Source organism: Echinococcus granulosus (genome assembly GCF_000524195.1).
Source record: "Echinococcus granulosus chromosome Unknown EG_S00024, whole genome shotgun sequence".
Lineage (NCBI taxonomy): Eukaryota > Metazoa > Platyhelminthes > Cestoda > Cyclophyllidea > Taeniidae > Echinococcus > Echinococcus granulosus.
The window spans coordinates 632,654-650,198 of NW_020170404.1; the positions used below are offsets into that span (position 1 = coordinate 632,654).

Here is a 17,545-nt window from a genome sequence, read left to right on the forward strand (position 1 = left end):
GGGACGAGCCCTAGTGATCCAAAGCCTGCTGCCTCGACTCTAAAAGAGGACTGCTCTCTCCTCCCATTGGTTGGATTCGAGCGTGCACGCACGCACGCATGTCGTGTCGTGGCGTTATTAGACCCGGAAGAAATCGACGTTGCCGTGGTAATCCAATTACTTTTCCCCGAGCACCCATGGGCGTGTGTGTGTCACCTCCTCAAGCAATGGGCCAAAATACGAGGAGTAATTGGAAGAAGAGGACTCGCGGACCTAGGAAGAAGGCCTTCGATGAGGCGCGTACGCTGGAGGATGCAGATAATTAGGTGTGTTAAAAGACACCAAGGAACCGGATGTCAGAATTCGGTTTAATTTCATAAGTAGGTAGCCGAGAAGGAGGGTGGGGAGGGGGGAGTTCAATTAATTAAAAGGATTTTCTGTTTCTAACAGCCACTTAACTGGGAGTTAGTCAAAGCCACATTGTTAAAACACTTTCGGAATATGATAGGAAAAAAGGGTTTTCGCCTTGTTATTAGAGTATATTACGTCAGCTTAACCTGAAGTAAAGCACCCTCGAGGCATGGAATGCATGAACAAGCATGCAATCCCACCTTAATAAGATAAAAGTACACACTATGCGTATTCCAACCTTTGCAGTAGAGTGAGTAGGCACTTGGAGGCGAAACGAAGCGTTGGAAGCCGTGAAAACGGAAGTTGTTCAACTCTTAATGTCGTTTTCAAAACGCGCTCACTTTCTAGGCATACGCATTTCACACGATCTCCTTTGATAAGAAAAATTAAGGACACCCTGATCACTGTGCCAGGTAGATAAATACCCTGAGTAGGTAAGCGTACCATCAGTTAGTGTGTCATCAAATTTCCTGTTAAAAGGTAGTCAAAAAGCTGGGGCTTTCATGAGCTCTTTGTAAATCCTGCCATCCAATGAAAATAAGTAACGCAGTTAAGCGAATACTTTGTTTCATAAAAAGTAGCCCTCACCTTGCAGGCCCCACTAAAGTCATGCCAACTCCTCTAGTACCCCAAGTAGGGCCGTCACGGTATCGGCTAGTCGGTCAATCGAAAGCACCACTCGCAGGAGCCCATCGACAAAATATTTTGCAGTGGTTTTTGTCACGAAAACCCGAGTCAGTTCGGATACTACGGCGCCGTGGCAATTTAAACTTGGCACCCTTTCCCGTGATTAAAGGAAGATGAAACCCGATGAGCAACTTTTTACTCCTTACTAAATCAAACACACTAAGCAGGCAAAAGATCTAGACGCCTACTATAAATGAGGCATAGCTTATGGTAAGGGTCAAGTCGACACAACCAGATAAACAAGTGCATATAAACAAACTAATAAAAAGATGGCTGATAGCAATAACTTTAGTCAAAGTGCTGTTCAACCTTTTTGTTTTTAACCTAAAGATTAGATTTTAATGTACATAATTATTGGCTTTGTCATTTGGGGAATGAGTTTAAAGCACACTATCCAAGTTTAAGAAATTAATGTTAAAAATGTTCACCTGAATCTAGGCCGCCTAAAACAAATTTTTTTATTACATTTTTTCAGGGCCTTACTGACAAGCAAAAATTCAACCAAAAAATAGATTTTCAATCTTGTATATAGTCAAAACTTGGGGCAAATTTTAATAATTATAGGATTGGTGCGGATCTTACAGAATCAAGTAGCTTTGTACTTCTTAGTCCTTCAAACTACATAAATGAGCGATCTAGAAGATCAGTTTTTGAGGTTGCTGTGCAGATATGCAGAGCTCAGGTTACGTCACTGTCCACAACTAGAGCCTTCAAAACTTCATCCACTTAAACTATTTCGTTGCTCTGATAAAGATTTCTAGTAGTTCTAAAAGTTTGCTGCTTTATTGTTCAGTATATTACTAGTGAGGTGAAATTCGGGCATGGTTTGTTAACGTCACCTTAACTCCCTTTCCGAGTGTTGACACGGTCACAAATGAAGCCACCTACCACGATGGAGGAGATTTAGTTTTCGCCATCCACGTAAAGTGAAGTAAGTTTACTTGCCAATTTAGCCATTGATTGTACTTATTTCACTGCCACAATAAGGCAAGTTCGACTTTTTGTTTATTTATGTGATCAATACAGATACGAAGTTGGTTCTTGAAATTAAGGATATTTTCTCCTCTTAATGCCATTAAATTAATTCAACTGTAGCTTAGCTGCTTGGAAATACTCAACTCCTGCCATCGCCCTGAGAAAATGCGGGGCAAGTAGTCGAGTCAGAATATGGATTGAATGGTGCGCATCTTCTGAGCTTTAAAAAACAGTCGATGATTTTGATTGAAATGCGTCATTTCAAGCAGTTTGGGTGAAAATAAGCTAGTTAGAATGGCAATCACCCTAGTTTAGTTATCAATCAGAAATCGGAATTGCTTTAGTCATTTTGCGCTCCAAGCAGCGACTTTTTAGATAACTTCAGGCACTGGAAGTACTATGCGGATTAAGGAATTTTGGCAGGCTCTACAGAAATTCTCCCTGATACAATTTTTGGAGGAAATACAAGTCATTAATTTGGAGATTCCTGGATGAATTTCTAACCCAATAAAAGAGCGCCAAGTCGTATTAACCAATGAACGCGCAGGATGAGGAGGTAGGTAAGGGTCCTAGTGAAAATTTGCGCGTATCTTCGAGATTTTGCTAATTAAGTTAGTTCTTATTCGCTTCATTAATGCAAGATGATAATTGAATCTAGGCAGAGGTGTGAACTAAACTTCCCACAGGCTAACCTTATAACGGTGGTAGTTGGTTAACTCGTGATTTGATAAAAAAGTAAAAACCAGTAATCATTCACCCTATGGAACACGTGGCTGGTAAATCGCTTTTTAATTGTCGCCTTCATTTGAACTGCTAATCAAATCACTGTAAGCAGCCGTGTGTGCATAGAAAGTGTTTTACCGAGCCAAGGTCTATGACGAAGGCTCTCCGGTTTTCCTTTCGTTCTTTGAAGGGAGCTACTCCTCTTTCATCTTCTTCACGTTTGCATTAGAGACAAAGACGTAAAAAAAAGCTTAGTGAGGCACCGCCTTGCCGCAGGCTCAGGAGGAGTCTTTTTGTTTTGTGTTAGAGTTGGGTAGACCTAGTCAGATGACGATGCCTGTGTGATCAGACAAGGCTACGCTCTGTCGCACGTCAACTGTGATACATTTTATGTGTCAGTCGACAAATTTTTACCGAGTGATAAATTCCGCGAATAATTCGGTGATTTGGAATCCCTCAATGCCACATACTTGGAAATGGGGCAAGTTTTTGGTCCCTGAGGTGTAGTAGACACAGGATGGGGCTGATTAACCCCCCTCCAGCTAGCTTTAGAAGCTTTAATCAAGCATTATAGACTTTAGGAACCAAGTAGGCTGCTAGATGTTGTCAGTATGATATTCGAGTGCTTTGTCATGATATGCCAGCGCAAAAAGGATTTGTGCGATTCATTTAAACACATTTCGCCACTTTCACCTGTTTCAGAGTCAACCACCACGACTTAGTGAGGGGTAATTCGAGCCTTGGCTACTAATCCTATGTAACATTTAAATTTATATAGGGAGAACTTTTCTCCACTTGATAATGCAAATGAGCCATTTGTTAGACCCTCCTCAAATACGGTGGTGGCAAAATCTTACCTTAGATGGCTTCGGGTGATGGCTCTTTAGAAGTCCGACTGTGCCTAATTAACAGTTATGGAAAGAGTTCACCTTTTTGTCAGATCCTCTTTTTAATGAAACTCAATCTATTCACACATTTGTGCAAATGCTAGACAGATCGTTTTTAGAAACAATAGAGAAGTTGAAGTGAGGCTTCTTTTTTCGCCTCACAAAATGGAATGATAGAGTCTCCTCACGCTTCCTCACCCTCGGGTTGTGGTTGCTCCTCCTGGTTACGAGCCTTGCATTCCTCTTGGGTTTGTTGAATAATTCCTGCAAACACACTAGCATCAACGAGAGGTTCATAATAGCTGCAAATTTTGAGGGCCTTCTCCTCGGGAGTCTTCGGTGTACTCACGGTGCCGTATGTGGGCCACTTTCTGCGAACACAGCAGCAGGTCAGCCTCGTCTGCTCCTCTTGATCCTCCGCCTCTACCGCGGTTGCCATATTCGTGTTGATGTCACCTGTAGCATAGTTCCCGTTGGATTGGCTTTGCCCAGCACCCATGATCTCACCTCTCGCCACAGAGCCTCAACGGCTTGTACGCGTGGATTCCACACGTGGTACGATCAATAACACGGGTTCTTGATGGCAGTTGTTGGGATCCTTCCTCACATTTCTCCTTGTTCTAGTGGTGTGAATGTGAAGGGACCTCTTTTAAATCTGCTTGCTTGAGACATTGCAGGTACGTCAGTGAGGGTGAAGGTTGGTCATCTACCCGACGAAATATACACAAATAGTTCCTTATACTTGACGGTTTAAAAATTTGTTTTTTTTTCGCCCTTGGAGAATGTGATTTAACAAAATAACTGTCGTAGCGCTTTCGCCTATTTACTGCACTGCCAACGGTGATGAGCATGAGCGAAAAAAGTAGAGGCGGAGACCCAACGCGATCGCAAACCCACTCACCTTTTTTCCTGTAGGTACGACGCAGCAAGTGCGATTCGTTCGCCCGAAGCCTCTTCAGAGATTTCACTTATCTGATACGTCTTTTCATCCACTGTAATCAGTGTCCACGGGTAAATTCAACCCTCATTGTTGTTACTATTGCCATATCAAATATGATGCCTACTTTTGAACACTGCATTAGAAATATTAGCTCCATTATTCTCTTGACTGCTAAAAAAATCTTGTGCTCTAAAAATGTAGTCAATCTTTACAATTTTTTTGTCTAATTCATGGAAAAGCATAGATTATTGTCTATTCATTTAGTCAGTGGAAGTATCATTCTATCATCCTATCTAAGACGGTTTGTATTGCACAGCGGGATTGATTTCTCGTTAAAAGATAGTTCGATGGAGGTGACCTTGAACAACTGCTTTGGGAGAATGGTAGAGATCACCCGTACCTACTGTCAAATTGACGTACTTCCATTTCATCCTCCCGAGGCATGATGCGCAATCAGTGTGGAGGAACTTATGGCTCGAGGAAACGCTCATGCGAATTGCCCATAAATTAGCTTGTAGCGCAAAGAAAGTTCACCAGAGACTTAAGGCGTCAAAAAAAGGGAAGAATAGTTTATCAATTTCACGCTAACTCGGATATCTTCTCACTTCTTATTTAACGCGTGCTACTAATTTTATATGAGTACAATGTCTCCAATCTCTTTGCTTTATAATGAGGCAACAGAATCAGGCAAAATTACCAAGGCCTAATATGGCCTACGTAGTTTTCTGACCGCTAGCCCTTGTGTGCAATCTTGATTGAATTGGTCAATAGCGCTCCTGATGTGAATGTTTCACGGTCACTGTGACTGTAATCAAACCAGCATGAAGGTCTGCGACGCGCGCCGAAAGGCCACGGACAGTGCAAGCTCCTCCGCTAAGATATGAAACATTTTCGATTTGTGCTACCTCAAAAGAGACCAAATTGAGGAAACAGATGTAAAAATTAGACTATGAAAGCCAATGGGCATGGATCCACGGCAATGTACAATGCAAAGACGAAGAAAGAGCAGGAATTAAAAAAGCCAAATAATGATGGGATTCATGCAAAAAACCCAACAAACTGAACGACTTAAGTCGGTAGGACAGGCTGCAACTCAAACGAGCTGCGAATTGCAAGGTAACCCACTCCATTACAAAAGATTGAACCCTTATCACATGACAATACACAGCTTTGGCATCTGCTGGGGTCCCAATTGGTGCCCCTACCTCCAAGCATGCTTCGAGGCAATTCGCCGGACCCCATTATACAAAGATGCGTCCACTCAATCGAAGTTAAATTCTACTCGGAAAGGGAAAATCGCTTATTCGAGCAAACTACAAACATCTAACAAGAACTCATTGCGCTGCTCCAATACGGCAAATGTACAGAGTAAAATCCCCATGCGAGAAAGAAAGGTGCAATGACAAGTCGCCTATTTCAAATCCGAGAGAGCCATTTTCAGCGAATCCCAGTGACAAATCGCTCCAGTGTTGGTGGCCAGCACGATACAATAGTGATCATATAACTGCTGTGTTATTTCCGTATCATCCAGCATCTCCAGTTGACTGATTCTAGAGGGTTCAAAAGCATGACGAAATGTATTGAAATTGTGTATAGGTATTGAAGTAAAGGCGAGAAATGAGTACCTTGATATGGCACCCTGAGGAAAGGAACTGAACACTTCGTTGATGGTCCACGCATGCACTTCCGTCCAACCGTTATTTATAAATCTGCAACATGCATGAATCGTAATATTAGTTCGCGTTAACTAAGTTGAGGGACTCAACACACATTTCACAATCCTCAAAGCAACACCCTATCTATGCGTACCAGCATTTGAGGTGGAGTTACATCCTATGTGCTAAAGATTCGCGAGTGAAAATGTGAAAATGTGGTTGGACATCTAGCATCCAAATTGTACTCCCGAATATGCATTGCGTAATGTTTTGCACAAATTTAACGGACTCGGACCCGGTTCAAGTGATTCGGTAACTACGAGGAGCTCAATGTATCCTGGGACCTCCTAATTTGCGCGTTTCTATATTTTAAAATAGCACTATGGATGGGAACCGGTAATTGATAAGAAAAACACTTTCGAGGAAACGATTGCCCGAGATGGGGCTAGCGATCCAACACAGATTGTAAGAAATGTTAATTACCAAATTAAGCAAAACTTTGACTAGTAGTTCATTATGCAATGATCAAATTAGAGGATTTTACATGTTTTACAAAACAGGATAATTATTACAACCTCTGATGTTTATCAATGTTCCAGGTGGAGTCTATTTGTCATGCAAGCCTTGTAGGATTCCACGGTTTAAATCTAAAACCTTTATTAAGGCAGTACAAAAACTGCGATTACCCAATATTCAACCAGTATTTTTGAACCTGCGCAAACGACGTTGGTGTCCTGTTCAGAATCATGTGAATTAAGTTATTTATAGAAGTAGTGAAACTATCAAATCACCTGGTTAAAGCTTTTATAGGTATATCAATCATTGAACTGAGTGAAATTGTAGAGATAAAAGGTGTAAGACTGTGTGGAATCAATTTATCAAGCAGGTGATGTAGAAATCTATTACCTAAACAGAACGACTCTGAAAGGTGATAAATAAATCACTACAGCACTCAGCCACTTTTTAACTAACTACGCACCGAAAAAAGATTGAAGCATTGAAATTCATGTACCTCCATGGAGTGAATCGCTAATTAAGGCATTGGTTCAATTAACTTGACAAAGACAGAGAAGGCTATTACTTGATCAGCCCAACAAAGTCTTGACACAGAAGGTAATGCAAAATTTTAATGGTGATGTCTTTCCAGTGTTTGTCGGCATTTAAATAAATTAAAATAGAAGTCATGGGACACAAGGCTATGCGAAACCAAATCAGAGGGCAAACACGACTCAATAATACAACAATTACTGAAATATGGTAGCCATAAACGTAGTTGATGGATTATTTGTAAATTTTCGAAACAGACTAAACTCCTAGAAAGCTAGCGTACCGGGATTTTTGCTCCTCCAGTGAGCCACAAGCTGCGAGACCAGGTAATTCACAAGATCTGTCGCGGAAGTGACTTTGCATAATTTCACCAAACTTATCCTGCATATTTACCTGATGAAAAGGAGCATGAGCTGGATAGACATCGGCATGTTCAGTGATCAAAATTACAATTAAAAGTGAGTTTCTAATTATACGAAGGAATGGGGAGCTAACCATTTCTCTCGGGACCACTTACTTGCTCATAATTTAAAAAGGCAGCCTGCGTGAACTTATTGGAGAGAGTAGAGAGGAGGGAACTCGAGAATTCCGTGGGAATATAGACGAGGACACATTCAGCGAGAAAAAGGGTAGGAAGGCCGGGTGAAAGAGAAGGCCCATCGGGAGAATCGCATAACAAACTGATCAACGAGGCAGAGGGTGCTTTAAGATCAAAGCTGAGCAGATGATAACATCCAAAAGAGATCCTATCCTTTGGTGCAGTAGACGGTAGGAACCCTGAATCGCCTGTTAAAAAAGTGGGTTTTTCAGCAAAATCGAGCATACATTACCAGTGGGTAGAGCTGCTTGTAGGGCTTTATTTCGTTGTAGCGTGAAAATCTTCTTTCTCACGTTTCCGGGAAGGTCCAACTCAATGTAGGCTTTGGGAAGAAGGTCTTTATCTTTTAGTCGAAAAAAGAGGGTGTCTGAACCAGCACCGAGATTCACGACTTGACACACTTTGTTACATTCCTAATATTGCTGCAGATGCAATTTTAGTATACATACCTGAATAAAGCGAATTACTACTGCTTCAAAGGTCTGAACACGAACATAATATCCACGACTGATTTCTGGTGTCGATGAAGATGGAATCGGACAGAAAAGCTTTATATAGGGGTCACTCCAGTAGCCAAGTCGAACAGCGTAGGCCTTTGTAGCAGTAGCTTCATCGTTTGTGTACTGAACACTTTCAGAGGACATGGACTCTATACAAAGAGATCAAAATTGTAGGAGCGCAGACACACCTAAGTATAAGTCATGTACAGATTCTTATTTCTAAACAGATCACTCTTCAAAAATAACAAGAAGTATTAGCTAGTTTTGGCGCTTAAAATGTACTAAAAATATGAACGAGGGGTATCAGTGCGAGTTGTAATAAGACCAAGAATCATACAGTACATTTACTCCGTAATGCAGTTATAGTAGAAGTGAGAACTAAACAAGCAGAAAACTCCCAAAAATTTAAGAAGCTGAGCTGAATGACATAACTGAATCAAAAACACTTAGCATACACACCGAAATGGGGAGGAACGAATCAGACGCGTAATCAACAATGAAATCTTAACGTCTCTTTTAAGACAAAAAAACAAGTAAAAACCTCAAATCAGTAACAGTGTCAAGTAAGCTAATTAAAAATACCTGTTCGTAATAGCAAGTTTATGTAAAAACAAAGTGAATTTTAACCGTGTTGTGCATAAAATTATTAAAATGGAATATGTAAATGACTTAATTTAAAAACAAGGCGGCGACTCTGCCAAGAGGTGTATCGCACTACCCAAGCATTGTCCCACACTAGAAGTAAAAATGCATGCAGGAATCATATCAAAGACTTTTATGTTTGGACGCTTTGCGCATAACCAAATACGTAAACGGTAATTCACAACATGTGTTTACTCGTCGTTTGCATGTAGCTTTGCTAACAAAACTTGTCGACTTCAGCTATTTAGGGCTATTTTATTGTAGCTTCTCAAGTCTTTTCTAGGGACGAAGGGAGACATCATGCTAGAGCAGAATATGTATTTTGGGAAAGTAGTGGAGTTTAGAGATACTGGAAGGATAAAGAAAGAAGAAAGCACAATCGCTAAGGCAAAGTTGGATATTAACCAAAGTTGTGAGTCAAATGGGCAACGAGTTATATTCACATCATCAAAAACCAGGAGTTATAAATAATTGCTAAGACAGCAGATTCGACTCCTTAAAGATCTATTTTTGTTGCATATCGTTGCAAAATGAATATACTTTTGTAATACCTCGTTTCTCCTGCACCCAAAATCGGTTTTTCAGCGGATATGTTTCTGTGTATAGAATAGATTTTAAAGCAACTGAGCAATTGTAGCGTTGTGAGCCTTTATCAGGTGTCAACCAAAATCATTCGAATGGTTCCACTTCTTACTGTTTGGCGATACATTATAATTCAAACCATCTCGTGACTCTAAATCATGAAGACGTAACGTATATTTAGTGTCTCTTCTTAAGTGAGAAATTTGTTACCTTCACGCTTACTGTTTTAGGCAAATTTTTTGCCGGAGGGTGAACGGCTTTCTTATAAATACTCTTTTATACAGGCGTCTCTATTGAGCATGAGTGTTCTTCAGTCATAGGTTGATTTCGTCCTTGTGCTAATGGCTGCGGATATTCCGGCAAAACCTGAGGATAAAGAGGGAGATGGTTGTTGGCTAAGCATGGTAAAGGTTCCATTCTTTATTGGCATATTCATCAGCATGCTCGCTTTCTATCTCAGGGGCGCGACAAGGAGCCAGAAATCTTATTCATTGGCGACTCCATTTTATTTAATTTTGAGGCTACACAAGTAAATCAGATCCCTTCTTACGTTCCTAGACTTACAAAACATATATTGAACCTCTTCACTGTCTAAATTTTTCAATTCCAAATGATGAGACTCAAAACGTTCTTTGGCGAGTGCTCAACGGCGAGCTGGATGAAGTTAAAGTGAAGGTATTCGCGGGGTTCCAACTATCATCGGTTTCTAGGTTGTCGTCATGGCTGTCGGAACTCATAATAAGTGTTCTGCGGCTGAAATCGTAAACGGAGTTCTTTCGATCTTAAAGGTTGTCAAGGAAAAGCAACCGGAAGCTCGTATTGTGGTCCTGGTAAGTTCACATTTCATGTCTGGGCTTTTTTAGTGCTTGAATTATTCGCTTCTTTTTCGGTATTCCTCTGCCCTGTTATTTGCTATATTTGTTCTGTTTTATGTATGGAATTCTCGCCACTTTCCACATTCTCCAAAGTTTTATTGGTACTTTTCAGTGGCTTCTAAACTAATTATGCTATTCGTCGTAGGTTTGTGTCTGCCGTTTTTTCATATCAATGTTTCTTACTTGCAACCCTTTTGAGACTAGTCTTGGAGTCCGTTTTTACTACCGTTGTGCATTGAAATTTCGGTTTTCTTGTATTTGCTCTAATCGCCGGAGATCGCCTTATTTCTCCCACACTTTGTGGCTATCTGTAGCTTGTTTTATATTTTATTGACGGGAAGCTCTGTACTTGACTGCCGTTCCATTACCCAATCTAGAAGTTTTAGCTTTACAAAGCATTCCCCCACTTTTGCTGAATCCCCGCTTCAACGCTATCCTGTGACTTTTCGATAACCTCAAAATTTTTTTTTATGTCTTTTATTTTTGTGGATTTCAAGAGTTTAGGTTGACCATGTTGTTGTCCACACTTTGGTGAATAATTATTCTATTCGAATGCCACCCGTCGCCATCTGCAGTTCACTTTTTACTTCAATCTATGCATTTTCTTATCACAATCTCACTAGCAGCCTTCGCCTTTTCATCAAAGGTCAGTTGAATAGGGTGGATGGTTCGAGGCTGGTGCCAGTGCAGTATAACTCTTGATAGTATGGCTATATTTAATGTATCTGCAAGGAATAATCTGATTCCGTATCATCAAAAACAGACACCTTGTGGTGGAAGAGGATGTTAGGAGGGTTATGAATCATCAAGACAGTTACATCGCCTTTATTTTCACTGCTGCTTCAAAAATCAGCTACTTGCTCACACGTTTCCCATTTCCTTATCAGACTTTGCTAGGATAGGTTTTGGCAAACAGTGGATTATCATTTAGTTCATTTTTGTGTCGATATGTCGTCTATTCTAGTTCCTCTATTACTCCTCGTCTTGCTGAATTGATACTGCCACCTTTTTGGTGGAGAACCTTCGGATTTTTTAACCAAAGTAAGATGCACTTTAGCACATCGGTATCGCAAGCTGATCTCGCCTTGTAGTAAATATACATAGGGATAGTCGGATAAATTTTGGCCGTAGGGGTGAATTTTGATGGTGTCTCCTGCCTGAGGAGACAGTACCTGTATTTTAACGTCAAGGAGTAAGTGATGCATTTAAATGAGCTTTATCGAGTGAGATAATCTTTCTTCTCATTTTCTCCTGCCTACTGTTGTTATTTGGAAGTAACCACCCCATTTGTAAATATCCTTTTTATTCTATTTATTACTCGTTATTATACAACTTCGTCTTCTAACTGCATAGTTCCGCTAAAAAATGTGGTTCGTTCACTCTGAGGTTAGAGTTCTCCGTCGGAAGCAGATTTCACTTTAAAGAAAGCATACGTAAAGAGTGGGTAAATGAGTAGTTTTGAAATTGACAATGATGATGCAGTGGTGTCTTCTTCCCCCATTTGCTTCTGGGTTATTTGATCACTTCCTGTCAGACATATTTGTCGGTAGACCTGTTTCCTCATTCATCCTAGTTACAAGACCATGTTGGATACATTCTGATGCATATTTGATGGCTATTGCACTCATTTTTGAAACTGTTTCTCGGTTAGCAAGATGAGTAGGTAGGTGGAAAAAAACTGCATTTGTCTAGTTGGTCGGACGGTTGTTTTGGCAATATGTTTAATCTTGATATCAGACTCCCTTTTTACCCATTTTTAAATCGACTTCTCTTATATTTCTCATTCCTAGGGCCGTTTTAAACTTAATTATATCATTGTGGTGTACTTTTTGCCCCAGAACATTAGTAGCATTTTGGACAGGAAGTTTTCGTGTTTCCCGACGCATGTTAGATTCTATTTCCGTCTCTCGTCATTTTAATCTCTCTTTTGACCCTCCTACCTCCTAATAAAGCATTACCATAAGTGGATTAAAGGGGGTAACAATATTTGCTTTATTGGTAATGGTTGTTGTTTCAGGGATCCGCTGCCGTATGCCATGCGTCCACCTATTTTCTGCTCTTCCTCTTAGATAGGCCAAGGAAAATGGACCTTAGTGCACATTAGGCTATTGCTATATCACCCTAAAATCGACCTAATGCGTCTCCGTTCCGATCCCACACCACCATGGTTTAAATTCGTGGCGATTTAATGACGCCTTCTCAGTCATAATTGCTGCCTAAGGAATCTACTGTTCTTTGCCAAGTCCTTGAACATCCCTTACTCGTGCTCTTTAGCCAACAAACATCGAGCGCTCATTCTGTCAATTTGAAAATCAACTTCCCACTTATTTTCCTTGCGAAGTGGATGGTGATAGTTCCGCTTTTGTTGCTGCTTGTTGTTTCCTCTGTGTTTCGGCGTATACTTGATTTCTCTTCAAGGAATTTAATGTTTAAATGTAAATGAGTGGATAAATAAGCAGTTTTTGAACCCGTAATGATACGGTGGTGATGTGTTCTTTACCTTTTTTCCCCTGAATTGGAAAGGGTCTGCTACCCTGCGGCAAGAAGCCCAATCCACGTCGGGCTAAGCATCTAGAGGTGAACCGACTGTTAGCGGCCAATCTCAGTCATCCCGGGGGCCGTGTGGTCTTCCTCTGTCCGGAGTGGGACGCCCTCCTCCAACCCGACGGTTCCATCGCGCACCGCGACATGCTCGACTACCTCCACCCCACGGAGGCGGGTTATGTCAAGTTCATAGAACCCTTGGTGGAGGAGTTACAGACCTCCCTTCAGACTTTCCTTAAAACCAATGCCCCCTCCTCCAGTCCCCTCTAACCATTTCTTCGTCCCTCCCGCTTTGTTTCTTCAATCGAATAATTTTGTCTTAACTGCTTTTACTTCTCCTTTGGTTGACTTTGGACTCGTCATATCACTATTCCCTCTGTTTTTGTAAAAGATGTTGCCCGTGTGCATGTGTACATTACGTTAAATTCAAGCGATATGCTTCAATTCTTGCAATAGCCATGGGAGTCGTATAACTGGCTTTCTCTGTGAAGCATCTGGTCTTTGCGTGGCTTGCGTCAGCGATTTTTCACACCACAAACTTCGATCTGGATGTGGATGTAGGGAGAAGACTTCATATGTTTCGGGTCTGGCGTTTTTTCAGTTCTGTGATTGTGAAACATCCAGGTGGTGCTGCAACTGGGTTGGGACTTGAGTTAGATAATCCACTGATGCAGTTCTACCATCATACTTATTTCGCCAATTGTACTCTTCGTATGGAGGCTGTCATTCACTGTCCCACTTTTCATCGAAAGATTGACGGTTTTATTCATGGCGGGGTTCAGGTGCCATTCGCATATATGGTACCTAATGCGTTAGTTCTTGTTTGGATTGATTTTTGAGTTGGCAAAATGAGCCACAGTTTTTGAAGATCATCAAAGGGCAACACAGCGTTGAGTTTTGTGACATTGAGTGATCCCCTAGTATGGACAAGGCATCCAAGTGGGGACTGTTCCTTTCGATGTCTCAATCCATTGGTCTGCCTCTGGCGCTGCTCCTCGCGAGGCCATCCATGAAATCTCTCCTAGTGACGGACATTTGTGTCAAAATTGTTGCTCAGTAGTCTTGACACTGCAGTGAGTTAATTCTTCTGTTGTCCCAGCCTCTACTCCGTTTTCGACATTGACTTTGTAAAGCATTTTTAAGTCCAGACGCGTGAAGCACATATGGCTGGATGTACCAGACAGGCGAGGAAATCTTTACCTACGAGCTTCAAAATTTTGGGATTGTAATATCAGATTCCCTCTTCAAACAGAATTTTCGATTTTATGTATTCTCAAGACTACCAGCGTATATTTAGTGAGGAAATAATCGTCTCCGTATTACTCCCTAATTCATGACACAACGATTTTACTCGGCATCAATCGTCAAATCAGTAAATATCTTCCTGTTCAAATATGCCTGCGGTAATCTACGGAAAGTCAACCGCAAATGAGGATCGGAAAATTTTTTATGGATGCAACCATTTGTTCAGTGAACTGTTTCAGCGCCTTTTGGAACCTCGGTTTTTACTTTCCTGAGCATTCCTTTGCAGTGACACGCGACATCACTGGTGGGATGGATTAAAATCTTCATCACTGGGATCTTTTCGATTATAAAAGAATAAAGTGGAAACCGTATTTCTTTTCGCCACACTTGATTAGCGTTTGATCAATGTCTGGGCAACCTCGACAAAAAATGATTTGTCAGCACGATTGAACCATCTTGGGACAGCTTGCCTCTCCTTGACATCAGTCCTGATTCCACACGCCTCTCCTGCTTTGGTAGTCGTGGAATGATGAACTCAGGTGTTGTCACATGTGTTGCTGGCTCCTCTTGTCAAAAAGCTTCTTCACTCCAGTGCAACATTATTTTCTGTGCTCGTGGAAATGTGAAAGTTATCTCGGTTTCTAGCACCCGCTAATCCTAATTTGCGCGCCGAATGCACACCTGAATGACTACTACACTGTGTTTGTGAACTGAGAGCCATCACAGTTGGAACCTTCACTGGCGTACAGGTGTGAGGCTGAGCCCACGTTATCCTATTCTTGAATGTCAGGAAATCCTGCCAATGTATTGTACTGTACCTGAGGTCTTCTATGCAAGCAGATATCGAAAGGTCTGATTTGTACCCTTTTTTCCACAAAACACTTCTTCACCACACTTGCATGCACACGCTATTACGGTTGGGGTAGGGTTCCGGGCTCTCACTATATCTTTGCCTGGAATAGGTCGCACTTGCTAACACCGCGTACAATACCGTCACGATACCATGAGATTTGTACTTCTAAGTTTATAAAGTCAACTGCAAAACGCAATTACTTAATCTGTAAGCAAAAGGACAAAAAAAGTGCTGCTTTAGGCTCTGATATTATGTTGAAACATGTGACGAGGCTTGCATGAATGACAGTTGGATAAGAGGCAGGAAATAATGTTCACCGTTTGTGCGTGGGATCGTTTCAGCACTTAACTCCGACACAAATCCAAGGCCTTTTTAGGAGATTACAAAATCGACGCTTAAAATAAACTGCCTTAGGTGTACAGCCTATTAAGCGAGTCGCGGAAAGGGTGTTTACCTTCAGCCGCTGCTGGGTTTTCTCCGAATTCGAGGTGGGGACTCTTGGCAAGGAAATGGAACGAGACCTCCTCAGGGTATACCGCCGAAGGGTTGTGTGTACTTTACTATCGTTAATTACAAAGGAATGAAATCTATGGCTGTATTTGTCCCGTTGTGATCGGAAATTGTCTTTGGTGTTTCTACGGCTCCTGTCAATCGACTTGATCGAGTCCTGACAATAACTGCCCTTTCTTCAGGCTCTGGTCAAAAGCTTCTCCTCTCGCGCACTATACTTGGCAATTACCTACTCTGGTGTACGAAATTCCCCATTTTGATGGTCTTTTAGCCACTATATGGCTAGGCGAAAAATGGTACCTTTGTCTAAACAGGCTCGTTGGTGTGCGTGCATATCGGATGCAAAGGTGACACTTCACCCTCACAAATACATCCATCACAATGCCTGGTTTAGCCTGAAAATAAAGATGGACCATAATAAATCTAATTGTGGCTTAAGTAATCAGGTTCACAGGTATAAATTACCCAGGTAAGCCTTGATTGCTGCCCTTGGTGTAAGCTCACGCACTTACCAAAATCATTTAATGCGGCGAATATACGCGGTTGGGTTGACGTAATATAAGATAACTTGCAAAAGTAGAAAAAACTTGCCTTAATAGACTTTACTGATTTGGCGTTGGCAATATTATTCCACTTGATTATAAAAGAGACGTTTAAATTGCGAGATCTCGCGTTAGCTATGCCCTACACCGTCACACCGCCTCAGCTGTCAATTGGTTATTCCCACCTCCAGGCGGCATGCATAATCGTCGTGGCTTACAAGAGTTGGGTGTGGAAGAAGCGCGAATTGATGCGCCTTGTGCTATTAATTTTTCAGTTACTCAACCCACTATGACTTGCGTACCCGTCGCTGGAAGCAGTCGTCTCCGTCCTTGGCGATCGATTCAGCCAGCACGAAGACTGACCTTGCCTGCCTGCAGCGATTCGAGCTCTCTGCAAATCCTGCAGCCTCTCTCTCTATCATGGATCTATCAGATGTCATCTCATACCTTACCTGCCATTCAATATAACCCCAAATAGTACACGCAGAGTAAAGTGCTATTTTTTCTCGCCCTCTGGTTAACATTTCATTCACATCTGTCATGTACAAGGAAGTTCACAGTGCTTGGTCGCCTCTGGGACAAATCACGATTCTGAACAGATCATAGTTTTCAAATGACTCATTGAATAAGCAAGTATCAAAAGGCCTCTGTTCTGCAATGTAGAAAATCGCTTCTAAAAGTTATCGTCTTTGACTGGAAGTAATTTACCCATGACCTGAGCTGGAGCGAGGTGTCCTCTCCGTTAGGAAGGAGACTGTGTTAAATGGTCTGAGGCCACGTGCCAGAGAGCAGCGCTTAAAGGCGTCGCGGCGACCGCACCTTCAGGCACTCACACCGCTCCAGGTGTGGAGCAAGTGGACGAGGGCCTATCGATCGAGGCACACGTGCGCACTTCAGCTAGCAAGCGAGGTGTGGAGTGCGCGTGGTTGCCAACTCTTAAGCTTCGCCGTTGCATGTTTGAGGCGACGATTCGCCGCTATTAAGCCAAACTCTGCTTCACTCCGTAATATTAAAAATATACACTTTTTTTAGTCTGTAAGGATGATAAATTAAAATGACCCCTCAAATTGAAGCAAATTAAACTTCATTCAGGAATAAAGTAGACAAGTTCATCAATTGCTAGACAAAATAATCTTTCAAAAATGCTACTTGCGGTGTGTTTTGATTGGTAGTTAAACTCTGGATTTGATTGCGGGGCCACTTAAGTCTCCACAGCATGTAAGTCGGCTTGGCTGCATGGACCTTCGGCCATGATAATAGCCTCAGCTCTTCATCACATCAGTTATATGACTTCTGCCATAACACTATGACTTTTTACGACCTCAGAGATGACTCGGTACGCTGAATATT

At 41.7% G+C, this 17,545-nt stretch overlaps 3 protein-coding genes across 3 annotated transcripts; 1 reads left to right on the forward strand and 2 right to left on the reverse strand. All coding sequences in view use genetic code 11, as the record gives it.

The window, feature by feature from the left end:
• Positions 1 to 3,846: 3,846 nt before the first annotated feature.
• Positions 3,847 to 4,161, reverse strand: EGR_04094 (hypothetical protein; the record flags this gene model as incomplete). The annotated part of the gene is made up of 1 exon (XM_024493343.1): positions 3,847 to 4,161. The coding sequence occupies one exon, from the start codon at positions 4,159 to 4,161 to the stop codon at positions 3,847 to 3,849; it is 315 nt and encodes a 104-aa protein (XP_024352257.1).
• A 1,852-nt stretch (positions 4,162 to 6,013) lies between these two features.
• Positions 6,014 to 9,200, reverse strand: EGR_04095 (Leucine carboxyl methyltransferase; the record flags this gene model as incomplete). Its single annotated transcript, XM_024493344.1, has 7 exons — positions 6,014 to 6,152; positions 6,228 to 6,311; positions 7,588 to 7,697; positions 7,822 to 8,090; positions 8,135 to 8,315; positions 8,352 to 8,551; positions 9,176 to 9,200. The coding sequence occupies 7 exons, from the start codon at positions 9,198 to 9,200 to the stop codon at positions 6,014 to 6,016; spliced, it is 1,008 nt and encodes a 335-aa protein (XP_024352258.1).
• Positions 9,201 to 9,967: 767 nt separating this feature from the next.
• EGR_04096 (Platelet-activating factor acetylhydrolase IB subunit gamma) lies at positions 9,968 to 17,178 on the forward strand (the record flags this gene model as incomplete). The annotated part of the gene is made up of 7 exons (XM_024493345.1): positions 9,968 to 10,030; positions 10,066 to 10,155; positions 10,185 to 10,301; positions 10,337 to 10,456; positions 13,025 to 13,304; positions 15,558 to 15,673; positions 16,942 to 17,178. The coding sequence occupies 7 exons, from the start codon at positions 9,968 to 9,970 to the stop codon at positions 17,176 to 17,178; spliced, it is 1,023 nt and encodes a 340-aa protein (XP_024352259.1).
• Between the last annotated feature and the right edge of the window lie 367 nt (positions 17,179 to 17,545).